General features: G+C 44.1%; 1 protein-coding gene across 1 annotated transcript in view; it reads left to right on the forward strand.

Moving 5' to 3' along the window:
• The first annotated feature begins 12,961 nt into the window (after positions 1–12,961).
• Positions 12,962–27,311, forward strand: part of TTC7A (tetratricopeptide repeat domain 7A) — a 243,016-nt gene continuing 228,666 nt past the window's right edge. The window contains exon 1 of the mRNA XM_054984113.1: positions 12,962–13,140. Within this exon, the coding sequence (XP_054840088.1) occupies positions 12,978–13,140 (163 nt within the window). The 5' untranslated portion in view covers positions 12,962–12,977. The remainder of the gene's footprint in view (positions 13,141–27,311) is intronic.

A 27,311-nucleotide genomic window follows, 5' to 3' on the forward strand; every position in this document is an offset into this window, starting at 1 on the left:
TTCGTGTCACCTCTGAACCCGGTACGTATACTGTTCCACGCCCTCCTCGCGGGCTATTGGCTAACCCTCCCCTCGGCGTTCTACGTGGATGAAAAACGTTCAGGTGGGGTATGAGGCCACGCCCCCTCTACTTCTCATGACGTGGCCTGTTCCTTTGATATCTACGCTCTCTTTCTCTCTCTCTCTCTCTCTCATTACGCGCTTCAGGAAAGGCTTCCCTATCTCCACCCCCTCCACTTACTACGAAAGCCCCGCCATCTTTCCTGCCATTTGCAGGTAGATCTTGGACTGCTTTTTTAATTAGGGCTGACAGAACGAAACAAAATAACGTGCAAGCTTTCGAGTTCGTCAGAACCCGTCATCAAGCAAATATTGCAAAAATATTTTAAAAGTTGAGAAAGAAAAAGGCTTACTCGCTGTGCGAGCCCTTTGCCATTATCCAGGTGTGGACTGGAGATCGCTCGGAATTACATACTACAGAGATCAATTATCCTGGAGACAATGGCAGATTTGGAAGGTGGACTGTATGCATTATACCTCACTAAGAACCCCCCCCCCCCAACATTTTGCTTAGAAAGGGTGCCTATAAGTATACTTGAGTGAATGCATAGAATACCATACCAGTCCCTACACTTTTTGCAACACACAGAACCTGGGCATTGCTTATCAGAGAATAGGCATAGTATGTAAACCCTAAAACGAATCAGAAAAAATTGCAGGATGTCATCAAAGGCACCTAGTTTTCTCCTACACTTGGGAAAACATGCCCTGCCAGTATTTGTTTTTGTCCTCTGAACACCCCTCAGATTATTTATTTATTTGCACAGAGATGAAATCTTTCTGAAACAAAACAGCTAATTTACATGGCATGTTTAGCTAGGGCTGCCGGATCCCTTGAGTCCCCTGGCGGGAGACGGGGAGCCTGGCACTTACCAAGCGCTGGTTTTGGAGTTGTCACTTGTGCGCTCGTGCTAGGGTTGCTAGCTCCAAGTTGGGAAATTCCTGGAGGTCTGGGGGGTGAAACCTGGAGAAAATAGGGTTTAGGGAGGGAAAGGACCTTGGCATGGCATAATTCCATAGAGTCCACCCCCAAAGTAGCCATTTTCTCCAGGAGAACTGATTTATGTGGCCTGGAGACCAGTTGTAATTCCAGGAGATCTCCAGCCACTACCTGGAGGCTGGCAATGCAGTGCCTGCATGCTCCTGGCATGCATGATGACATCACTTCCAGGAAGTGATGTCATCACGCAGGTTAAAGGGCAGCCTGGGAGTGCTCCCATGCTCCCCAAAGGGCTGAATCACCCCCCCCTCCCGTAGGCCTAATTTGGCCCAAAACAGGCCTGTTGTGGAGCAGGGGAGCATGCTGCGCCGCCTGGGGGTGCACCACGCCACCAGGGGGGGCATCCCAGGGGCACGCCTCCCACTGGCCAGTTAAGTGGGGGCAGGGGGGAGCAGGGGATCCCCCACCCCTAGTGGGGGAAAGGCAAGCCTATGTTTAGCAGTGTGGAAACTTCCCAGTAGGAGCATCCATCAGAGTAGCGTTTAGTCCCTGACCCTACCAATGCATCTCTCTGAGGTACTTCTTACAGCACAGCCCCATAATCTGGGTAGAAAGGCCTCCTGAATTATTCAGTTTTGCATAGTTTGCATAAAGCCAGGAGAGTGGGAGCTTTCCTGACCTCAGGTAGGCCATTCCATGAGGTGGGGGCTATCACAGAGAAACCGTGTCTATGGGTAGATGTTGATTTTGCCCAACTGCAGGGTGGTATCTGCAGAAGGCCCTGTTCAGATGAGTGAAACTACTGTAGTGGAACATAGGGGGAGAGGCAGTCACACAAATATGATGGGCCAAGGCCGTGAAGGGCTTTGAATGTGCTAGTCATGATGGCCTTCAACTGAGCCTAGTAACTGATGGGCAGCCAATGGAGTGACTGCAGAATGGGAATGATATGCATGCTCTGTCTAGATCCTGAGAGTAAACAAGCTGCAATGTTCTGCACCAGCTGGGGTCTCCGAGTCAACTTTGAGGGGAGACCTATGCAGAGTGCATTACAGTAGTCTAGTCTCAATGTTACAGTGTCATGAATCCAGGTAACTAGATCAGCCATATCAAGGTAGGAGGCCATATTCCAGGCTTTGATTTGGTTTGATCAATCCAAAAATTAGGGTAATTGAATGAGGAGGTAGAAAAGATCACTCACCACAAGATAGTCTTTGTGCAAATATTAAAACAGTATACTAGAAGATGCCCTGACATAGATAGCCCAGGCAAACATGATTTCAACAGATCTCAGGAGCCAAGAGGGCTGTCATTGGTTAATAATTGAATGGGAGACCTCCAATAGAGACCAGGGTTGCAGAGGCAGTCAACAGCAAACCACTTCTATTAATCTCTTGCCATGAAAATCCCACCAAGGCTTGCCATAAGTCGGCAATGGCTTGATGGCACCACCACCATTCTAGAAGGTAGCAGGTGTAGCCTGGTTTCAAGGCAGTAAGCAGCATGAAATGGTCATTTTTAATACCCACCTCAAGGGATTCCCAGAGGCATATGATTGACCAGAACTAGGGACAGGATGGAGGACTAGGTGGATATTATATGGGATCCAATGGGGCTGTTTTTACCTCACAAGAGACTGAACTGTCAACTAGGAACTTCCTTCTTTGAGACTCACCTCCAGTCGTATTCTCAGGCAAGACTTCGTGAGGCACACTGTCTTCACACTTGAACCAAGGCCCACTGAAAATCCCCCTCCCCCCCCAAAAAATTTGTATTCAACTTTTTCTGTAACTGCTAATAGGTTTTGCTCACAGTGGGTTAATTTTGGTCTGAAAACTAGGACAATTTTTTAAAATTCTCTCAGCCTCAGCTCTCCAATTGCTAGTCCTATTACACTACACCTTAGACATATCATCCCACTGATTTACATTGTGTGATCTACCTTCAGTCTCAACAAGAAGGTATTTATTATTGTTATTTATATTTTTGTATTATTACCATATAAGGAGGAGACTGCAGCTGAAATAATGTGCCTTACCTAAGACCAAAGAATGAATATTTGGCAAAGAGGAGACTCAAAACCAGAGCTGACTTTTGAAAAAGAGGAATACCCAAGAATCTTACCTGACAGCGATATTGCTGGATCACCTACATGAGTCCACATATAATTAAATAGATGTAAGCTAAATTGTCCAGACAACTTTTATGCAGTTAATCAGTTCCAGCCAGTTCTCCCTTCATTGTTTTCGATCAGGTATATACATCTTTGAAAATACACATGTGCTCTGTCAAATGAAAAGCATGTGCTTATTTGTTTCTCAATACATCATTATTTATATTTATTTATATTTATTTATTTATTTGCACAGAGATGAAATCTTTCTGAAACAAAACTTAGCTAATTTACATGGCATGTTTAGCAGTGTGGAAACTCCCCAGTAGGCGCAAGTCTACATCAGCATACAGTATCCAACAAGAGTAGTGCTCAGATATATATATCTTTGAAAATACACATGTGCTCTGTCAAATGAGAAACATGTGCTTATTCATTTCTCAATACATCTCAACTGGCCAAGCAGTAGATCTAGGTCCATGTCCTTAATGGAAGAGAACCCTGTCCTAAAAGGGATCTGCAAATCCTAAATAAAGAGACAAGTTTTCACTCATTCAGTTGGTAAAGTCTTTAGTTCCATGCTTGCACTGCTATGAACTCTGACAACTTTGCGGTTATAACCAGAAGTGGTTATTTCAAACAGGAAATGCTGAGCGTTTAACATCTCTGTGAAAAATATATAAGCAGTCAGACAAGTCAGCAGTTTATTATGCAGAGAACTGCTTCCCCTCCTCCCCTTCCCAGTTGATCTGGCCATTACTAAGGAAGGATGCAACAGAACGAAGATTTTTCAGATTGACTCACTGTCATGACACAGGCTTTCCCAGATAAAAAGTAATGAGAGACAGTTAAAGCAGGGTTGGTAATGATACCAGCTGACCAGACATTGATAAGACTGTGCAAGACACTGGGGAATAGCACTGGGTAACACAAATAAAGTTAAAAGCACAAGAGTTCTCTGCCATAAGCAGAGCAAAGACTGGAGAAGGCAGCAAAAAAGAGCTTCACATTTATGCCTCAGAATGCCAGTTCATAGTATGAAGTCCACATAGCAGACAAGGAACTCAAGGTACATGTCTGATCCAAAGTCCTTATAGTAACCATGTATCACCCACATGGACTTTGTCATGTGTGAATTAGCCCTCAGCTGTAAAGCAACCACCTGTCCCACAGTCTTATTCCACCACCTCCATACAAAGATTAGAGAGATTTCAGGAATCTATCACTTTTTTTAAAAAAATCCACCCTTTCTCAAAGGAGCACAGGTTACTATTTGGGTCTCCGTTCTTCCATTTTATCAGTCACTCCAACTGTTTGAGGTAGATTGGATTGAGAGGTGGTACAAGGTCACACAGAGAGCTTCATGGCTGACTAGGAATTTGAACATGGGTCTGCAGGTTCGGGTGCCTGGGGATCTCCCAGAATTGCAACTCTTCTCCAGAAAACACAGGTTGGTTCCCCTGGAGAAAATGGTCGCTTTGGAGCGTGGATTCTGTGGAATTCTACCTTGCTGATGTCCCTGCCCTTCCTAAACACTACCCTCAAATCTCCAGGAATTTCCCAACTTAGAGTTGGCAATCCTACATGGGTCTTCCAGTTCTACCACACCACACTGGTGTTTCCTGGAAATAGGCAAGCGACTAAAATCAAGACAACCAATATAGTATAATGGTTCGGATGCTAGAATAGGATCTGGGAGACCTGGGATCAATTCCCATTTTTCCATGGAAGCTCAGTGGGTGACATTAGGCCAATCACTTTCTCTCAGCCTGCCCTACTTCACAGGTTTATTATGAGAATAAAATGGCAGAATGATGTAAGCCTCCTTAATAGAGGTGGGCATGAACTGAAATACAAGCCAAAGTTCGTGGCGTACTGGGTCAGTTCGTGGTTTGTGAACCAGTGGTTCGTGGGAACGCATTTCTGATGAACTGTGACGAACTTTAGAATGATTCATTTGGTTCATGGTTCGTCACTTTCAGTAAGAAATGCCAAGCTCACAGAGAGTCTTCAACAGGGTGTCCTCCAACCACCCTCCAAGTTTGGCAAAAATTGGATTTTGGATGTCTGAGTTATACAGCCCCAAAGCAGCTGCCCCCAGGAAAGTTCCATTGCCAATTGACTTACATTGGCTCCATTGAACTACATTGCAGCACCAAAAAGTTGCATTGAAAACATGGGATGGAGTTACAGAATCTTCCTCTGAGGACAGTCGCTGGGAGCAGAAAAACTTCTCTGGGGCTGGAATGATGGCCACCAGAGCGGAATGACTTACATTGGCTCCATTGAAATATATTGCAGCAGCAAAGAAAACGTGGGATGGAGTTACAGAATCTTCCTCTGAGAACCAGAGGAGTTAGCCATTTTAGTCCATAGTTGAAAAATAGTAGAATCCAATAGCACCTTTAAGACTAAACAACTTTATTGTAGCATAAACTTTCAAGAACCACGGCTCTCTTCCTCTCCTACGTTTTCATTGCAACTTTTTGGTGCTGCAATGTATTTCAATGGAGCCAATGCAAGTCAATTGGCAATGGAACGTTCCTGGGGGCAGATGCTTTGGAGGTGTGTAACTTGGACATCCGAAAACCAATCTTTGCCACACTTGGAGGGTGGCTGGAGGAGACCATGCTGAAGACTCCCTGCGAGTTTGGTATCTCTGACTGTCAAGGGGGTCATTCTGTGCCCCCCAGAAGTGACAAACCATGAACCAAATGAACCGGTTCGCGAACCGGGGCAAATTCGTGGTTCATGAAACATGATGAACCATGAACTGTGGTTTGTGGCATCTTCTAGGTTTGTGCCCATCTCTACTCCCTAAGCTCTCTGGAAGAAAGGTGGCATCAAAATGTACTAAATAATAAATAACAGAGTTTCTTGACTAAAAGATAAGAAACAGCAAACATTGGTAGTCCTACTAAGCATTTTTAGAGGATGTTTCAGTGTTCCCAGCAAATCACAACACTGTAACGTATTATTATTCCATTTTTGAGATTAGAGTGACTTGCTTAAGGTCACCTAGTGAATTTGTGGCTGCAGTGAGATCTGAACCAGTAACCATCTGGAACACCCTTCATTCTCTAAGCTACATTAGCTAGTTCACATTTTCTTAACTAGGGAAAAAAGCAAGAGTACAATAGCATCTGTAAAAGTAACAAAATTTGTGGTATGGTATGAGCTTTCATGAATTACAGCTCAATTCTTCAGATATAGCTAGAATGGCAGCATCTGAAGAAGTGAGCTGTCATGAAAGCTCATACCCCACCACAAATTTTGTTAGTCTTATAAGTGCTATTGGATTCTTGCTCTTTTCCACTGCTACAGACAGACTAACATGGCTAACCATCTTGATTTAACTAGGGAAATTACTAATTTCCCTTTTGATGCATTCTAACTTTTTTGGCTCACGTTCTGTTTACTAATTTTGGCTGTTCTATGGCTTTCATCATCTGGTTAAAATCTTGTAATTTCCAATTAAAGTTAATTAACTGCTTAGAAGATCACATGTGGGAGCTATAAGTGCAACCTTAAGAAGAGTTATTTCAGTCTAAGCCCTTTGATTTCAATGGGCTTAGACTGGAGTAACTCTTCTTACAGTTGCACTGTTGATACTGGGGTGGATAAGGCCGTTCATTTTTATAGATCTGAATACTTGGAAATTAGAACACAGTATTTGAGAATCATAGTTTTTTTTTAATTTTAAAAAAATCGATTTTCTTGCCATCCTGGTTCTAAAGGAAGTTTGAAGAGGCTCAAGCTCTAAATGGGAAAGATCCAGGGCTCCAGAGGAAACTCTTCCTGCCATATTCTTCTACTCCAAGTGACCTTTTAAAAATTTGTACCTTGCTTTTTTCCATCCCAATCATTGCCAAGGAAAATTCAATTCTAAACGTAAAAAAAATCAAGTACAAATCTTTGCTTCAGCATAAAACTTGCAAATTAAATGTGCTTCTTCAAAATGGAACAAATGTGCATTTATGCAACTTGGAATTTATTCTGAATTTTAGTTTTCTGGCACCAAACTTGGCCTACTCAATATAACAGCTGGGAGTTGTGGTTTTGGAATACAAACAGCATTACAAACTGTGGGAGTACAGTTTGTATATTGTTCAACCATAAATCTGGACAAACCTGCACCTTGTAACTAATTCCAGTCCTCATTTTAACAATAGCCATTTAAAACTATATTTACATTGGAAATGAATCAGAATGAATGAATTTGAACATTCACAGTTTAATAATGGAATCATTATTAAACGGTGAATGTTCAAATTCATTCATTCTGATTCATTTCCAATGTAAATATAGTTTTAAATGGCTATTGTTAAAATGAGAGAGTATTTTTGTTGAATAATACAGTTAGCACTATTTTTGTAGCTTTATTTTTATTGTAATTATTACATACATTAAACTACATACTAATTCAATTCCAGAGTATTTACAACTACTCATAAAAAGCAAAAGGATATGTATTATCTATAACTTTTCCATTCCAATATATAATAAAAATTGCCCACAATTCACAAAACAATTTTTGTTACGTACATTGTTAATTTTTTTTGTATCCTTTGGTAGTATGTTAATTTAGTTAGTAAGGCTAGATTCCAGATGTGAGTTAACCAGTCTTTTATATAAGGGGGTACAGATATTTTTCCAATATGCCACAATAGGCATTTATTATTGCAAACATTTCTATGCTGCTTTTCCACCCAACTCAGTATCCTCAAGATGAACATTAAAACATTTCAAAACATAAATTAAACTTTTACAAACATTAAAACAGCCCTTAAAGTACAAGTATATATAAAATGTTTAATATAATTAAATAAAACACATAAATACAAATAAAAACACAATATGGAGAAGGGCTAATAAGAGTTAGAGAGGGAGCACCAACCAGAAAAGTCTTCACCCACTGGCAGAAGACAAGGATAGATAGAGACAGACTAATCTCCCTGGGGAGGGAGTTCCATAGTTTCATTTTAGCAGTTGTAAATAGAGTTGGGATTAATTTAGCATCTGAAGCAGCTATCAATCCTTTTAAATTTCCTAGAATTATCATAGGATCTGGTGGTATATTACTGCATACTGTGTCATTAATAAACAGAATCACTTTATACCAAAATAGATGAAGTTTTGGACATGTCCAAAACAAATGTATCAGATCTGAATGCAGATGAATTAGCGCCATTTTAAATAGAACATCAGTCTTATGGATATTTCCATTTACATGAATGTAACCAAATAATTATAAAGAGCATTATAAAAAGATCTTTATATTTATAAAAATAAATCTCCTTTGGTTCCTCAGGGTTGTAGAAGAAGCCAGGAATGGAAGTTTGCTTTGGCCAATACGGACTGTCTTTGTGCAAGAGAAGAAATAGACACAGATCAGACGCTGAAAATACCCAGAAAGCAGCAGACATTTTGTATCATAGTATAAAGTTGCCAAAGACATTGTGCTCCCCACTTTTAATGGGGTTCAGTTGTCCCTTGCATACTCAGTTAAGAGCCTAGGGGTTATACTGGATCCAGCACTGCTGCTAGAAAAGCAAGTTAATACAGGCGCAAAAAAAACCCCTTCTTCTAACCCAGTCTAGCCCAGAAGATGACCCCCACCTGGATCCATGCTACAGTAACATCAAGACTAGATTACTGTAATGCACTCTACATAGGTGTCCCCTCACAAACTCCTATTAACATAGCTCAGTTATTATCAGGAGCTAGACAACCCATATATATTACTACTGTTCTGCAGTCACTCGGTCAGCTACTCATCAGTTACCAGGCTGACTTAGAACTGAATTAGCAGTTCTAAGACCGAAATATTATAGAACTACTTATTAGGGTCATACTTAAAGCAACAGATAGTACACAGTGGCACATTGTAGTAAAGTACAGTCCCTGGATGCATCTCTTTGAAACCACTACCCTACAGAACAGCCCTCCGATCCGAGTAAAAAACCCTCTTGAATAATTCAGTTTTGCATCAATTGCAGAAAGCCAGGAGAGTGGGACCTTTACTGATTTCTTCAGGTAGGCCATTCCATAAGGTGGAGGCCACAATAGAATGCACGTGTATGAGCTGCTGTTGATTTTGCCCATGTGCAATGTCACACCTGCAGAAGGCCCTGCTCAAGATGAGCTAAGCTACTGTAGTGGAACATAGGGAGAGAGGCAGTCCCATAGATATGCCAGACCAAGGCCACGGAGAGCTTTTTATGTGTTAGCCAGTAACTTGAATTGAGCCTGGCAGCTGATAAGGTAGCCAGAGGAGTGACTGCAGAGTGCAAGTTATATTCATGCTCTTCCTGGCTCCCTAAAATAATCCAGCTGCAATGTTCTGCATCAATTGGAGTCTCTGTTAGAGGAGGGATTTATATACAGTGCATCACAGTAGTCAAGTCCTAATGTAACCATGGCATGGAATCCAAATCACCACAGGATACAGTGGAAGACTTGGGTTGCTACCTGACAGCTGTGATCAAATGGCTGAAAGTGAACAAATTGAAATTGAACCTAGACAAGACAGAAGTGATGGACGTTCGGAAGGCAGAGAGATCTTGCAGGCCACTGTATGCCTCGCTTTTGATTGAGTCTGTCTGACCTTGGCTGACTCAGTTAAGAGCCTAGAGGTTATACTGGATCCAGTGCTGCTGCTAGAAATGCAAGATGTTGAAGAACACAGCCCTTCTACCAAAAAAAATTGGAATGCATAATAAGCAAATCCTTATAAAAATGTACACTTCTATTTGCATTTACCTGTTTGGGTTTTTGTACACTGCCTTCTCCCAGTCAGGACCAAAGCAGCTTACAGCATCATTCTACTCTATTTTATCCTTAACATGGCAATCCTTGAGGTAGGTTTGGCTCAGAGAGTAACTGACCTAAGATCACCCAGCAAGCCTATGGCTGAGCAAGGATTTGATTCTGGATCTCTCAGATCCTAGTTAGGTGCTATAGCAAGTACACCACACTGGCTCTCTACCTAAATGTTCGTAAAGGCTAAATCCATGTTAAACACATATATAAAAGAAAATCTTTTTACAGATTCAACACAAACTCACACAATAGAGTGCCAACTCTTCATCAGGCTGGATGAACAGCACACAAAGAAGGAGAGGGCAGGATGTGATGGAAAAGTTGGTTGCAGCTTGTAGAATGGAATTCAGGATGTGCTGCAAACTTAATCAGGTTAGATGACCTGGGTGTAAATGGTTTCAGGTTGCACCCACATTTTCTGGAATGAAGAGTAAAAAATGCAGCCTCCATTTGAAGATATAAAAAACAGTGACTGGGCAAACATCTGTCTACTGCCAAGAGGAACACATGGATCTATTAAAAGATCACAAACAGAGGAAAACATCATGGGCCTACTAACAAAAGTAGAAATGAATTTAGATGATATATTAGGTAAAGCATCAGTTGAAGCCAAAGCAGGCAATATTAACTAGAGGACAGAGACCCACAAGCAGAGACCCATTCTAGATCTTCTTTGCTACGCTGAAGAATCCGTCTGTTTGATTGCTAAAGTCTGTATTTCCCCAGACAGACAAGATTGCAGATCGGTCCAAAGAAAAATACAAAAGATTAATACCTTGTGTTGGGACTAAGCAAAATATCACAAAACAGCAGGCAAGTGGTCACGTTTTGCAGAGTTCTTCCACTGGCTGCATGCTGTGCCTAGGTTTCTCAGACTTCTTGACATGTGACCTACTTGTGAATATGCTGTGGTTTGAGGGACTCATTTCTGTAAGTAACTTCCTACTCCCCCACCCCCCGCCCCAGCATAAACTGCAGGAATTCCATATCCATCAATACTGAACATATTTATATTTTATTTTTTTATATTTGTATCTATAAACATATAACACTATTGAGCAACAGGCTTTATTGCAGAGCCATTAAATAGTATTGTTATATTGTGGAGAGGCAAACCCAGATTTGCCATTGAGCTTCCCAAAGCCTTCTCTCCCAGCTCACCGATTTCTTTCTCCTCCCTCCTGGCCTGCATGCAAGAGGGTCACAACTCACTTTTGGGTCCCAACCCACTGTTTAAAAACAAACTGCTTTGTGCCATTTTTTAAAAAACAGCACAGCAGCTTTAGGAGGGAAACTGAAGCAAAGAGATAGTGGAAGGGTTAGAGATTGCTTAACCTTCCCCAGTAGCCCTTTTCTCACTTGGAATCCCCACAGTTGCATTTTAATCTATGGACTTCCAGATGTGTGCTTGTAAACACGCATTTGGAAACCCTATGGGAGGGCAGTATAGAGGATTCTTTTGGGACGAAAATACAACAGGTAGGAAAAAGAGATGAGCAACCCCCCCGCCCATGGTTTCCATGCTCTAAATTCACCCTAGAAGCTATTTTTTAAAAAAACATGACATGAAGTCAACATGCATAACATATGATATGTCCCTTGCACATAAGCAATGACAGATCAAACTGGGGGAAATGAGGAGTGGAAGAGAATTGAGTAGGTGGGGCTTGGGGCCACATGATGCCTTGTTTTGCTTCTCATGCAATATTTGTGCCAAATGCACACATGGCAGTTCAGAATGTGGAGGAGTTCAGAATGTGGAGGAGGGCCATTTAAAAATGTTCACCAAGAGGGTACATCATGATCTGTATTGATAGGCACACACATTCGGTTCAGGGGGCTGAGACAAGCATGGTGCTGTACAGGGCTCATTTCGAGGGGGAACGCACAGGAACTCCGTTCCAGCAGTTCCCCAAAGAAGTCACGTCAGGTGGCCCGGCCCACCTGACTCTTGGCCATTTTGGGCCCATTTCAGACTGGATTGGGGCCAAAACGGCCCAGATTGGGCCTGTGATGGGAGGTAGATTACTCTCCCACTAAGCAGCGGCCCGACCCTGACCATTTTAGGCCCCTTTTTGCCATTTTGGGCCCAATTTTGGCCCTGAATGGCCAGAATTGGGTCCAAAACAGCCAGGATAGGTGATGTCAGGGGGTGTAGCATATGTACATTAGTTATGCTAATAACACACTACAGGTGATGTTAAGGGGCGTGGCATATGCTAATGAGTTATGCTAATGAGTTCCTCGCGCTCTTTTTCTAGAAACGACCCCTGGTTCTGTAGATGCACATCTACATTAGGAGTGTCAATGCCCCTTTCAGGATAGCGTAAACGTTTCTCTCTCCACCTACCTGAGCCCTCACTTTAGAGTTAAAGGGAACAATGAGGAGCTGTACAAGGTGCACAGACAGACGATGCAAATCATAAGTAGTCCGAAGGCAAACGCCGAGCGCAATGCTGGTGAGAGGGCTGCGGCTGTGCTTGATCCCTCAGGGGGCGGCGCCAGACTGGCTTGGGGGAAGTGGAGTTGCGAACCCTCCGGAGCCCCGCGCTCGCTCCTTTGCGTCTAGATTGCCCTCCTCCTCCTTGAGACTCTCCTGAAACTTGGAGCTGCCTGTTGCTTGGCAATTCCACTTGGGAGCGTGAAAAAGCCCCCTGTTGGTGTCGTACAGCCGCCCCCTGCTCATCCTTCTCTTAGGGACCACCCATAAAGCATGCTGTGTGTCTCAAGGGGTCTTCCTGCCACACGTTACCCCATTGACCCAGTTCCTCTAAGGGCTTTGCCATTCGCCCTTGCTCGCCTGGCATATTTTATAGTGGCATTGCGCTGCCCAGCAGGGGCACATCTGGACTCCGGGGGGGTGTTGCACAGCTGGCTAGGGCTGAAACTCGAAACTTCACTTCCCAACATGCACACGGGAAAACGCGAGTGTGCACATGCTCCGGGAGGGGAGGGGTGGGGAGCCCGGCTCTTCCCCTGGCGCGCCGCGGCTCGCCTGCCTGGGACTTCCCTGTTGTACACGAGACTCCCACCCACGCTAAGATGGCTGCGAAAAGCTCCTACTTCCACCTGAAAATGGAAGAGACGCTCGAGAGGGGCCGGGCGGACTGCCAGTGGGAGAGGCAGCTGGCCCTGGTGGGGCAGATGCGGGCGCGAGCCTCGTCTAGCCCCCGGCGCAAAGGGGCAAAGGGCTCTCCAGAGTCCGGTAAGTTAGCCCGGGAATGCCCTGCCGGCTGCAGGCGATTCGTCCGCAGGCAGAAGGGAGGCAGCCGCAGCGCCAGCCGGTCTCCCTCCCACAGAGCTCAGATTTTCCCCGCCAAATGAAAACTTCTCCGGCGGGAGAGCTGTGAAGCGTGTGCCCAGCCGCTGCTGCCTTCCGAGGCTGGCGCGAATGGGTTGGGCTAGCCGGAGTCTCCGAGCGCTGCGCTTAGCATTGCTGTCTACCGTCTCCTCTCCACTGCTTAGATTATTCTTTTTTCTTTCTTACGTTCTCATTCATACATACCTCTTCCTCCTTGTCCTCTTGTTTAAAAAAGTCCCCGAAATGATGCCTGTGGGCTAGTTTTTTCTTGCTGGCTTTGCACCGTTCGAGCCGAAGCCTCCCCTTTACCCCCTCCCCCCAACCCTACAGGTTTAATCGGATAGTTTTAGGTGAGTAGCCCTGTTGGTCTGCAGTAGAACAGCTGGATTTGAGTCCAGTGGCGCCTGAAAATCTTGTTGGTCTCTAAGGTGCAACTGGACACTAATCCTTCTGATTTAATCGGATCTTCGGTCCAGCATCACCCAGGTCCACTTTTTCAGTGTTTCGTTCTGTTGTTACCCAGAGCCATTCCTAGATTCTGAAGTGTAGAGTTCTGCCTGTAGTCCCCACCCCCAACTGGGAAACCAATTATCTGGAGAAAGGTTTGTGGTGTGTTTCAGACAGTTTGCTGAGTAGACAAGAATCTTCTGTATCTGAGATATAGAAAGTTGCTTACTTATTTTTTTTTTAAAAAAAGGTTGAAAGGGGGCTGTTCCTTGAGCAGCTCACCTGATTCTTTGCCTAAGAAAGGCCAGCTCCTTCCTGTTAATAGGATAAAGGAGGCAGGGCTAGCAATTGAGAGAAGCAGGAGGGAAGATCCTCTGAGAAACTGGTTGGCTTCTGATGCAGAGGAGTTAGCCCTGTTAGTCTGTAGTAGCAAAATCAAAAAGAGTCCAGTAGCACCTTTAAGACTAACCAACTTTATTGTAGCTTAAGCTTTCGAGAATCGTCTGACGAAGAGAACTGTGATTCTCGAAAGCTTAATGCTACAATAAAGTTGGTTAGTCTTAAAGGTGCTACTGCACTCTTTTTGGTTGGCTTCTGTCAACTTTGCCCAGGTTGTATGTCTACCTTATTACTCCACGTGGCCTTATATTTATTACTAAAATCTTTCTCTCCATTCATGAAGGCTCAAAACAGCTTACAAAACTGATTACAAAGCACAATTTAAAGAACTTATAAAATTCAAAACCCCAAGGCCCAAGATTTTCAAAAAAAATCCCCATTAAAGGCCCTGCTTAGCAGTGCCACTGAAAATATGCCAAAGCAGACCTGCTCCTGACCTGCCCTGGAAGACAGCAAGGACAGTGCCGCAACTGAAAATGCTCATGACTGAGCTGCAGTACTTGGATGCCAGCTCATGAAGGGCCTTAAAAGCAAGAACTAGCATCTTGAATTGAACCTGGGAACACGTAGGGCAGTGGTCTTCAACCCATGGGGTGGACCTTCGGGAGAGTCAGGTGCCCAATAGGGTTACAGTAATTTCCCCTGTTTTTTGGAAGGTTCTGGTGCTAACTACATAAACAAGAGCATCACACCTTCCATCTCTCTTTGCTTCATTTATTCCTTACGTTTTCTCCCAGTGGGGACCCAAAGCAGCTTGCATCATGCTCCTCTCCTCCATTTTATTCTCACAACGAAGGTTAGGCTGAGAGAGCGTGTCTGGCTCAAGGTTAACCGAGTGAGCTTCCGTGGCAGAGTTGGAATTCGAACTTGGGTCTCCCAGGTCCTAGTCTGACAGTATAACCATGATGGAGAGGCAAGGTCATTCAGCAGTGGAGAGGATCCTCCATGGCTTCAATTCTTAGCTTGTTTTTCACTGTAGTTTACACCCTGGTACTTGGCTTGTGTTTTCTGACCCCAGTGTCCTTGGTCTGCTGCCCGCCATCCTGGACTATGCCCACCACCTATGACAGTGATGTCATAACTCTGGCTCCCACTGTTCCTGTCACATGGCTGTAATACCACATACTTGCAACTTACTGGGATCCATGTTCCTCTCTGGGGCTAAAAGGGGAACCTGGGTATGGAAAGGTTGAAAATCACTAGTACAGGAAACAGAACACTTAACATAACCTTCCAAATATCTCCGTGCCTTGGTCAGTGATCAGTCTTACCCTCCCCCAGAAGGTGGCTGAGCTTGTTGAAAGGGATAAAAGTTGGCTTCTTTCTGACCCATATTTCTATGGTGGGTAGTTCCTGGCTGGACCAGTTAGAAAGTGGAGTGTCCATTCAAAACACTGTGGCCTTTTCCTTAGGAAACATTTTTTGTGTGCAGCCTCAAAATAGTGTGTTGTGCAAAATGTAGTTTGGGTACAAAGGGGAAGAACTAGCTGTCACAGCAAGGAAATTCTCTATTGACCCCGACCTCAAGACAGTTTGACAAGTCACTGTGACAGCACCATTTTAAAAAACAAGGCCAAGAGGCAGGGAATATTTTCATTCAGTGTTGTTACTGGGAGGAAAAAAATTCTCCTACTAATTGTGATTTTTTTTTAAAAAAAATGTGAATCAGTAGTGATCTTGTGATCTCTTTTAAAAATGCTTTTCTTACCTCTAATTATTACCTGAATTGCAATATTATGTACAAAACAGTTTCCTCATGCTCAGTGTACATGATATGTACCTTCTGGTGAAGGGTACCAGGAACATGTGATAACTAATCACAAGAACACATGGTGTGATCATTTACAAGAATCATATGTGGACTTTGCTCTACTTCTTCCCACAAGGCACAATCCTAACTAAGTTAAGCATTGAGCTGCCTGATCTGATGCATCTTTACTCAGAAGAATGTCCATGGAGTTCAGTTTGGACAGCCCAAGCAAGCATGCTTAAAAATGCAGCCACAAGATCTCACAAATTTTAATGGTAGATAGAGACTTTAAACAATGGGATTTAATGTACTTTGAATTGTTCCCATGGGTACAGGGAACAGAATGAAAATGATTGAGATCACTTAACAGAAGGTAATGATTTCTTAGCACATGTTTACCTCCCTGCTACATCTTCTAAGTGGCAAAGTAATGGGTCTCCCTCTTTTATTACCGCCTTTTATTCTGTCAGGGCCCCTGCCTGCACCTTTAAGAGCTACCCTGATATCCAGAAAATGAAAAGCTGAAGCCTTTTCTGATTTGCAAATGAAGTGCTCTGGAGCAGTTTCTCTTGTTAAACTTCTGCTTGATGGGCAGCTGTCAGAGCACTGCAGGGAACATCTGAGGATCATGTTTTCTTTGCAGGTTTCTCTAGTAAACAAGGTGCCTTTGCCTCAGTGTGTATCAGATTCCAGTTGTCCAGGCCATGTGAAGGATCCAAGTGTTTTTGTTGCCCCAAATCAATTTGAAAAGCACTTTATAAACTTTTTAATGCCTTCATCCTTACAGGAACAGCGAAAGGGTCAAACTACATGGGTGTGATGCTGGTGTTATGTGCTTCAAACTCCTGACATATATTTGTCCCTAAAAATGAGCTGCAGGGATTGAGAAAATCGGGGATCGGGGCCACAGCAGTTAGGAAGCCCATGCACACAGACTGTGTAAGGCCATGCAATACACTGGATTTGTTCATGGATCTCCTTATGCAGTCCCCTGCAGTTTCACCTTCAGGGAGGCTGCTGCTAGTACCATTTTACAGATTGGAAAACTGAGATTGAGGTTAAGAAGTCTCTCTCTCTATCTGATACATTTTTTGAAATCCCACCCTTTCTCTAAGAAACTCAGAGGGGCCTTCATGGACACCCCCTGCTCCACTGAGTGTCCCCACCTTCAAGAATCAATGTATGTCAGAGGTATAGTGCAGATCTTCCATTCTGGTTATCTTGCCACTGGATTGGATTGGCCATCCATGGATCTGTGTTTCATAGAAGTCCTATCAGCTCTCTAGCTTGCCTTGAAGCTGTTGATTTTGTAACTAGTCTTCTCAAAAGAAAAGAAAATGAACCATGATTCTTGTGTGTACACATGGAACCCCATTTCAGACTTGTCTAGATGCCATGGTTTGTTTCTGAGGAAACCAACTGTCTCTTGATTCAGGGACATGCCCATGTTTTAAATGTAAAGCAGTTTCAAAACCGTTTAACTGAGGATTCCTGAGAACAGTGCGACTATTCAGAGGCTCTGGATATCTTAACAAAATATTTTCAGCACTCTCACGAAAATGGCAAATCTCTGTGTTCTTGGGCAGTGGGGGAGGGCAGGGGGGAATTTCCTCGAGATTTGTGGGTGGAGCCTAGGGAGGGCAGGACCTTGGTGGGATATAATGGTATAGGTTTGCCCTCCAAAGCATCCATTTTGTCCAGGGGAACTGATTTCTGTAGTCTGGAAATCTGTTGTAAGTCCAGGAAAGCTCCAGGCTCTCCTGGTGGTTGGCAAGCCTAGAGGCGGCAATGCTTGTTTAACCATGACAGTTAAACTATTTTGTCTTAATGAAGTTTCTAGTGAGGCTTGGTTAGTTCAGGAAGTGTGCAGTTTTAAAAATTTAGACTTTCCTTGTCTGCTTCAGGCTTTCTGTCTCCGCAGGGAGGAGATTAGAGAGCGCTGAGATGATTCATGTTCTTGCATCTTGTTAAGAGTTGCCTGCAGAGTATGACTGAGGATTAAGAAGCGAAAGAGGGTTTGTGCGTGTGTGTGTGTGTGTGGGGGAATTCTGTGGTCTCTTCTCCAACTTTTGAAAAACTTGTATTGCTATGCGTGTCTTGCTTGCTTCTTAGACATAATATAATTTAAACCTGAAACAGAACCTTCTCAGTAAAAAACTAATGGTCTGGAGAAGATCATCAAGGAGTGGAGCAGATTACTCACCAGCTTTTCCTGTTTAATCTCTGCCTCGCTGCAGAGCTGAGGAGCTGTTTGATTTCTCCGGAGGAGCTGCACTGCCAATTTTAACTTGGCCAGTGGGCCCCACCCAAGAGCATGTGTGTGCGCTTATGCGTGCTCCCTCAGACATGCACAGGCATAAACAGAAAAGAGTCTTATGGGGCATTAAAGACTAGCCAGTTTATTGTGTGGGATACAGTTTTGTGGACTTGAGCCTGCTTGAGCAGATGCATGAAGTATGTTCTCAGTTGGCAGAAATACTGGCACAGAAAAAATTGTAAACAATGCAAGGAAATGAACAGTGTGATGCGTAGCAATGTAAGAGGCAGTGAGATGCCAGAGGCTCTGTAAATGGATGGAGGGATCAAAATTTGTACCTCTTGCACTCCATTGCCTCTTGTACCTCTTGCACTCCTTAATGATGTTTCTACCAACTGAGGGCACACTTCATTCATCCAATGAAGTGGACTCTTGTCTATGAAAGCATATGCACTGATAGATCTAATGGTCTTTTAAAGAGCACAAGACTCCTTTTTATTTTTCTGTAACCAATGAACTGGCTACCTCACTAGTACACAAGCATGCAATTTTCTCCCATTCTCTGCCATATAGCCTCCCATACATACGCATTTTCTTGCTAGGACTAGCTAGGAACTGCAGACTGGCTTTCTCCTAGGTGGTCTCTTCAGTGTGACATTTTTGGGCAAGGTGCTCAAGTGTGTAGTGGTAACTCCAAACCCTCCTGGATGAGACTGATTATCAAAAATCTCTTATCAATCTTCCTTATGATTCTGTTTTGGGACTGAGAGAGATGAGCTACATTTAATGTGTACCTAAGGGGTGTGACTCTCTTGATTCTCCTAGACCACTTTGTGTCATTCTGTACAAGCACATTCTGGACATGAATACCCTTGCTGGGATGGCAGTACAGGACAGTGTTTTGCAGTTGTTTTGGATCTTCCTGGTAGAAGTTACTGAAAGGAAGGTGCAGGTTTACGCCCGTGCTATTGGCTTACTGGAAGTTCTATCTACATGAAACTACTGGGAGAGGTTTATTAGGGATTTGGGGCATAGTGTCATCAGTATATTGGAAGCTGGGTTTCTGAACAAGGATTGAGGATCAGTGATACACAGCAAGAGGGCAAAGAAACTAGAAACATAGTCCAGACAAGGTGGACTTGCCGGTGAACCAGATGGCTCTCGTATAAGTGTTCAGCCTATTTTGGAGAGAGTTACACTCCCCATTTTAAGAATTCTCACAGTTTGGGGTCGCTCCTGGACTTTCTCTTGCTCCTGAATGGTCAGATGGCAGCAGTGGCTAATAGCATCTTTTATCAGCTTCTCTCTATACGTCCAGCCATGTGAGGTACAGAAGATGATTGCAAGAGACTTTTTCTTAGAACTCTTACCTAAGAGGCACTGGGTGGCTTCTTCCTTTTTAAGTCTTATGTGGCATGTTAAGAAATTATTTCATTTCAAGCTTTTGAGGGGTTATAAAATAGTCTGGGGGGCGGGCTCTTGCTCTTTATGGTCTTAAGCCTGCAGTTGGTTACTGCTGCTATGCTTAGGTGCTGTGCTGCTTTTATGTTATCCCGTTTTAATGTGAACATCTATAGCTTTTATCTTTTATGTGTGTGCTGCCTGGGATATCATTTTTTTGATGGAAAAGCAGCAAACAAATGTTTTAAATCGACAGTATGTTGTGATTCCCTTGCGGGGGGGAGTAGTAATCCAAAGTGTACACCTCTTACTTTAGATGCTTGTGGAATGACCTTGGGTACTAAGGAAATCCTGGCACTGGTTTTATTTTGTGCAATACAGGTTCTTTGTTAAAAGTATCTCTTGTTTCTAAGAGGTTATTGTGGTGTGTTGACATATTGTCCCCAGTGACTTGGTGTAGATGGGTGATGAATTATAAATAGCCAATGTTTATTTATTCTTTATTCCTTTGCCAGTGGTTTCCTTTCATTGAAAAGACGACACTCTGGTTAGCTAAAAATTGTTGATGAGTTACTGTGTCCCATTGCTTTCCAAAAGGTATTCCAGGGAGCTTTTCAGGTTTCTTGGAAGGTTATGAGAAGTTCCTCAGTGAGGACAGAGTGTTCTGAAAAAAGTCTAGCCTGTCGCTACTGGACTTTTAAACAGCGTGCAGCCACAGGGAAGCACTGTCTACAGCCTATAGCATATTCTTGGTTTGTTTAGAAAGATGATGAGCTCAACAAGCTTTAAAAGAGAATTTGGTTTTAAAAGGGTACTAGATAAACTCATGGAGGATAGGTTACCTATGATGGCTAAATGGAACCTCCATGAACAGAGGCAGTATACCTGCACTGAGGGCAACAACTGGAGAAGGCTTTGTCCTTCTGGGTGTATTTGGATGGGACACTGTTTGAGACAGGATGCTGGAGTAGATGGGTCATTGTGCTGATCCAGCCAAGCTTCTTTTTTGTTCTTAACAAGGCCAGATAGTGCCTTACATGTATTGAGTGTCCCCTATTGTTTACAGGGTTCTGTAGCAAACATACAGAAGTTTATCTGCATACATGTGATGTCAAAAGAATTCCTTCAAAGTAGAAAATTCAAAAACGAACTGCTCTGTCCACCCTTATAGGGTTGGATCACCAAAATATGCAGTGGCTAAAAGAATTGTAGATTTCAGGAAAATCTGTATATGCACTTATTTATAAATGCAGGGTATAATGCACTTATACCCTGATTTGCTCACCAATAGGGACCTAAAGTAGCTTATAACATTGTTTTTCCTTCTTCCATGTTATTCTCACAGAAACAACTGTGAGGTAGGCTAGGCTATGAGTGACTGGCCCAGGGTCACCTCACAAACTTCTATGGGAGAAAAAATATGTGTGTTAGAGGAACTGGCTCTTTGCAAATCATAAGAAGAAAAATTAGTGTATACAACACTTTCCGCTTTAGAACCTTTATCCAGTTTTTATAATCTATTTGTCTTTTGTCTGTGGTTAGATTAGGATGAGAGAGCATGACCAAGCAAAGGTCACCCACATAAAGAAATCTTATGAGAGAGATGGTTTTAACTACCCTAATGTAATTTTATGTTATTTTGGCTGCAATCCTAAGTACACTTTCATGGGTATAAGCCCTATTGAATAAAATGGACTTACATGTAGACCTGCTTAGGAGGCACCTCTGTGCCCCTATGGTTAAAGGTAAAAAGGTAAAGGTAGTCCCCTGTGCAAGCACCGAGTCATTACTGACCCATGGGGGATGTTGCATCACGACATTTTCTTGGCAGACTTTTTGTTATGGGGTGGTTTGCCATTGCCTTCCCCAGTCATCTACACTTTACTCCCTGGAAACTGGGTGCTCATTTTACTGACCTCAGAAGGATGGCAGGCTGAGTCAACCTTGAGCCGGTTACCTGAACCCGGCTTCCGCCAGGATTGAACTCAGGTCATAAGTGGAGCAGTACTGCAGCTAACCACTCTGCGCCATGGGGCTCTTGCCCCTATGGTTATCAACTTTAAATGAGTTCCTCTAACTGTCCCTTTAATATCAGTTTGATCCGCAAGTAATTATCAGGTGATATTTACATTCATGCCATAAAAAAGTTTCAATGGCCCATTTCCACTCATTAAACCTCATTAAAGTGACAACACAGTTTTTCCTGTCCAGTTTTGTCAACCTTATTTGTCTCTAATTTATTTAAGTGTTAGCCATGTTTTAGGCTTTGGCCCTGAGTGTTAGGTTTTGGTTTGAACACATTCTCAGGACAGACAACTGAAAACTTAGGACCATTTGCTAGCCCACACATTTTCGAGGCATGCATGCTTGTTATACGGCACATGTACATTGAAAATGGGAGGCAATAATTGGCATTATCAGCTCAACTACATTTTACATTTAGTGCATATTTCCATGTATGTATACTCTCTCTCTCTCTCTTTGTATTTGTGTGTGGTGAAGAATCCATTTCTTCAAAGTAACATAGTAACTATACCTATTACCAGATACCATATGCTATAACAGTGATATGTGGAAGACATACTGCTATTATTACTGCTAATCAGTGGGACATAAGTAGGCCTAACCCAGCGATGAGCCTCTCGGTTTGGGATGCTGGTTACTGATCTGACAGGACAGCTCTGGTTTTGATCAGCTTTGGATCGGCTTTGATTTAAATTCAAACTGAGTTGTTGTTGTCCAGAAAAGTACAAATTCTTAGTACTTCCATAAAAACTAGTTTCAGATATACTCAGTAGCCCATATATTAATGCTGTTTGGATGTACGAGATAGATATAGGGTGTCTTTGAACCTTGCGGTTTGCTCTTTGGTCTCCTCCATCTAGCATAAGACCTTCTTTGTTGGAGGAGATACTATGTAATCATTGCCAAATAGTTCATTTGAAAGACTTATTACGGGATGGACTCCAGACAGTGTGTTGATCAATGATAGATTAGAAAATAGCTTACTTGCATGGATATAGTAACCCAACCAAACAATGAAAATATGATGTTAGCTAGTATCTGTAAGCTTAGAAGATCATTTGGGTAATAATTTTAAAGTTTGGTGTGAGAAGATGCTAAGTAAGTCTATTATGAACTGGAATAGTATTTGATCTTTTTGTAAGAGACTGGCATCTTCTATCTGCATAAGATTATTCTATTTCTGATATTTACTTCTTTCGAGTAAATAATTTCAATAACTTTGCTAATTGCTGGAACTATTAACATATACAGGGGTTTTTATATTTGGTGAAGCATCCAACAATTCTGGAATGAAAAATGATAAATGTGGATATACCCCCTAGTTCCAGCTCCGCTTAGGGTTGCTGTTCCCCTGGTGATGGCGGGGGATCCCCTCTCCTCTGGCCAGCAGGGGTGAAAGGCGTGAGAACAGGCCTCCTGGGGCACACTCCTTGCATGGCTCAACAATGTCACTTCCAGGAGTGATGTCATTGCACAGGCTGCTGGAGTGATCCCACGCTTCACACCAGGCCAATTTGGGCCTGAAATGGGCTGATTGTTTAAGAATCAGCCTGTGCGATGACATTCCCGTATGATTTCCTTAAGATGAGTGCTGGGTCCCCCATTCTTGCAAGGTGCGTGAGGGGACCTGGCAACCATAGCTTCCCCTCTCCCGGGGAACATCCTGTGAGAGCTGGTGGTGTTGCCAAGTAGGCCCCCTCCCCTGCTTTAAAGCCTGCTATGAACCGTGTTAAAGTTTCCTGCATTACTGTTTCACTGCTGCACAAAGATTGCTTTGCACGTGTGCGTTCTGATACACGTGTTAGTTTCCTGCCTGCGTGTCAATTACCTTGCTGCTGCTATAGACTGTGTAGTTTACTGACTCCATGTTTGGATATCTGCACAAAGGACTCTCTTTCTGGGCAACCCTGCCCTGACCTGTATCTGGACTTCCCAGTGTGTGTTTGGACTGTGTTACAAGTGTGCCCCGTGCCTGCATTGCCATCTGCCACGGACCGTGCCTGTTCCCTGCTTTGGACTGTGTTTTAAAGTGTTGTTCCCTCTGCCTCCATGGAAGCCTGCCTCATCTGGGCCCAAGCCGCTGCTAGCAGCCGGGCGCCTGCCGGGGAAACCTCCAGCGAGCCTGGCTAGGCGCTCCCTGGTCAGTTCCCGCCTGGAGCCTCCCGCGGGTAGGTCGCCGAGCTTGCCCTCGCTACCGGGCAGCCTGCTATCCAGCCCCAGCTATGCCCAGCCGGCATCCATGTTCTCAGGCAGCCCGAAGACCCTGGGAAGAAGACTGCTTGGAGAAGCCATTTCGGCAAAGCGGGCACACCACGTCCGCAGCGAGAGCCCCTCGCCCCGCTCTGCATATCTTAGGAGCCGCCCCGGAGAAGGAACTAAGTGCCGACCATCCCAAGCACTTAGAGAATGCATCTCAAAGAAACCTCCGCATTCCAGAAGCTGATGACATCAGGACAAGCCCTGTCCGCTGGAACATCCATTCAGCCCACTTGGATTTTCCCCTCCCTCTTTTGTCCCCTCTTCCTGAGGTGTCACTTATCACGATCTGATTACTAAAGTGGCCCATCCAAGCCATTCAGTAGCCCATTAGACCCTTTGTTTTAAACTGTGAGAACCACCAAGTACAGCACCAGCCCCAGGGTACGTTTTGGGGTATTTAAGCTGGTCTCCCAGACCACTCGGTGCCTCGGCCATTCCCTATCCAGACCTCCTTGCTGTCCGTCTGTGGTCCCAGTGCTGGCATTGGGCCACCCTCGCTGCCGTGTCTCTGCTTCGCTCCAGGATTGTGAGTATTTCCCTTATCATCGTTGGGAACCCGCTAATGCGAACGTCTCTGTATTTCATACCCTGTATTTCTTAGGTCTTGTGTGTTCTCTGTATGATTGTGCAAGCTAGGCTTACGCCACACCTAATACACGTGTTTGGACCTGACTCGTTGTCTGCCTCTTTTTCACTAGAGTGTCTGGGATCGGGACCTCCGTATACATAGGTTATGATCCTCGCTTAATATTAAAGTTACAGACTGCTATAGCTAATTCCCCATTATAATAAAGAGCAGTTCTGGTAACAGTGGAGTGGTAGGATTGGTGACAGTTGAGATTTGTTAAGGCAGTGCCAGCTCTGGGTTGGGAAATTCTTGGAGATTCAGGAGGTGGAGCCTGGGGATGGCAGGATTTGGGGAGGGGAGGGACCTCAGCAGGGTATAATGCCATAGGGTCCACATTCAAAAGTAGCCATTTTCTCCAGGGGAACTGATCTGTTGTCTGGAGATCAGTTGTAATTCCAGGAGATCTCCAGCCATCACTTGGAAGTTGGCATCCATAAGTTAGTGTGAGAGAAGGTTTTGCTGAAGGGTTACAGCTAGGGTTGCCAGGTCCCCTTAACCATCCTATGGGAGGGATGGGGTCCTGGCACTTTCTGGATGCAATCTCCTCACACATGCATACTCCTAGTGGGAACGATGACATCACTTCTGGAAGTGGGCACAATGGGCATAATTTGGGCTGCTGGGCATGATGACATCTCTTTCAGAAGTGACCTTGTTGCGTCGGGTAGGACTGCGCCCACTGTGCGCTGGCCTGGGAAGTTTTTTGCCTCTTGGGCCCATTTCCCAGACCTTTCCTCCTCTGCCGGCCATGTGAGTGGCGGTGGGGGACAGAGACTGGGAGCAGGGGATCCTCCCTCTCACTGGGGACTGGCAGCCCTAGTTGCAGCAGATAATAGCTGGCTGTTGACACAAGTTAATTTACATTATAACCATCCACTGTTATAAGAGTGTGAGATTATGTGTGTGCCTCTTAACAACAATAAACACTGAGCTCTCTTTCACCAATAGCCCTGGGCAGTAGCTGGTTGGGGGGTAGTGAGTATACAGAGCTAGTTGCCTGTCTGGTAGAGTCTCTGGGAAGAGGAGAGAGATGACCTAGCGTCAAATTGGGCCAGGTCTTTCTACCTGATAAATAGAGGTTAGACAGATGGCGCATTATGACTGGCCTTAACTTCCTGTTAGGGTTGCCAGCCTCCAGGTAATGGCTGGAGATCTCCTGGAATTACAACTGGTCTCCAGGCCATAGAGATCAGTTCAACTGCAGAAAATGGCTACTTTTGAGGGTGAACTCTATGGAGGTATGTCATGCCAAGGTCCTTTCCCTCCCCAAACCCCACTTTCTCCAAGTTTCTCCAGGTTTCACCCCCCAGATCTCCAGGAATTTCCCAACTTGGAGCTGGCAACCCTGTGAAGCCCCAAACCTGTATAGGGAGTTTGTGGTTGGTGGCAATTTGTAAGGTGGGGGGGGGTCACACTGTCTAGTCCACAACTAGTTTTGCTTGGTTCTCTATGAAATTTTATAATAATTTATGGAATCTTTTTAACTATGACCAGGCTATTAATAGCCAGTTCTTGGTGTTAAGCTAGACAGTCTTTGTTGAAAGAATGGTTGTACAAGGTGTGGCAGCTGAAATGGCTAAACTAACAGAGTGTTTTCATCTCAAAGGTAAACAGAAATGTTAAATGGCGGACTTCCTGTTTGGGATCCATGGAGGTCTAACGCAGCTCCACTTGCGGAGCTGACCGGACTGCCGTTTTAACCGGCCGGCGGGGTGAAAACAGCCCGCGGCCGACTGCTCTCAGGCGGGGAGCAGGCAAAGAACGCTCAAGACCCTAGGGTGAGCTAGATCTCGGACGAGGGGGGGCTCTACACAACGAGTCTCCCCCCGATCCTTGAGGTCCCACCTTGCGACGGGTCGGCTATAATCTCTGCGGCAGTTTTGGGGCCAATTCGGCTGGCATAAGACCTACATACCCAAGCATCGATTGGGGGAAGAAGCTGAGAGGAGAACTTAAAATCGAAACAGCGATTACAACCCGAGAAAAGTGAAGAGAAGGTAAAGATCATTATCTTCTGAGACGGGACAGAGTGATAAAAACAGAGAGGAAAAAAAGTAGATTTTTAAACTGCAACAGACTAGTGAAAAGGAGGGGAAGACTCGGCAGGAATCGAATTTAAAAAGAGACTAAGTTTAAAGAAGTTATTAAAGAAATGGGACTATTGTTTTGAATACCTGTGGCTTTGGAGCTGTGAGAAAAAGACACCATCGCGAGATCTGCTGTGGGAAGACGGGAGACAGGAAGTGCGTAATAACAATAGAGTGGCTGGAGAGAAGCGGCCCTTGCTGGAGGGCAGGAAGTAGGGAATCGCCATTTTTGAAAGGGGAAGGGTCGCGGCTTCAGCGGAAGAGGAAGTAGGCCATCTTGGATTACAAAATCATAGAGAAACCATAGAGAAAAGACGCCCGACATTTTGGACTCTTTAAAATTTAATTTCTATAAGAAGACCGGGACATTTAAAATAGAAAAACGTTAAATTTTACGCCACGGAGTTAAGGAAGAGAGCGGATTCGTGGGAGCGAGCTAAAGCAAGCCCCACGATGTCAAAAAAAGAGTGGCAATCGGCAATAGAAAACCTGGATAAAAACCTGGACAAAAAACTTTTAGATATGATTAAAGAACTTAAGGACACGAAATTGGAGCTGATAAAAGAGGTGAAAGAGGTTACACAGACAGTAAAATCGGAGCTGTCAGAAGTGAAAAAAGGTATGGAAACAATACGAAGTGAATTACAAGGAACGCAGCAGAGAGTTAAAACAGTAGAAGACGCGATGGAGAATTTAGCAGACACGCAACAAACAGAGATGAGATTGGTGAAGGGGAGAATGTCAGTTGCAGAAACTAAACATATGGAGAAGCAGCTACGTTTTCGTGGCTTGCCAGAAGTGGAAGGAAAGTCAGCGCAAGAA

Source organism: Eublepharis macularius, chromosome 1 (genome assembly GCF_028583425.1).
Source record: "Eublepharis macularius isolate TG4126 chromosome 1, MPM_Emac_v1.0, whole genome shotgun sequence".
NCBI classification, from domain to species: domain Eukaryota; kingdom Metazoa; phylum Chordata; class Lepidosauria; order Squamata; family Eublepharidae; genus Eublepharis; species Eublepharis macularius.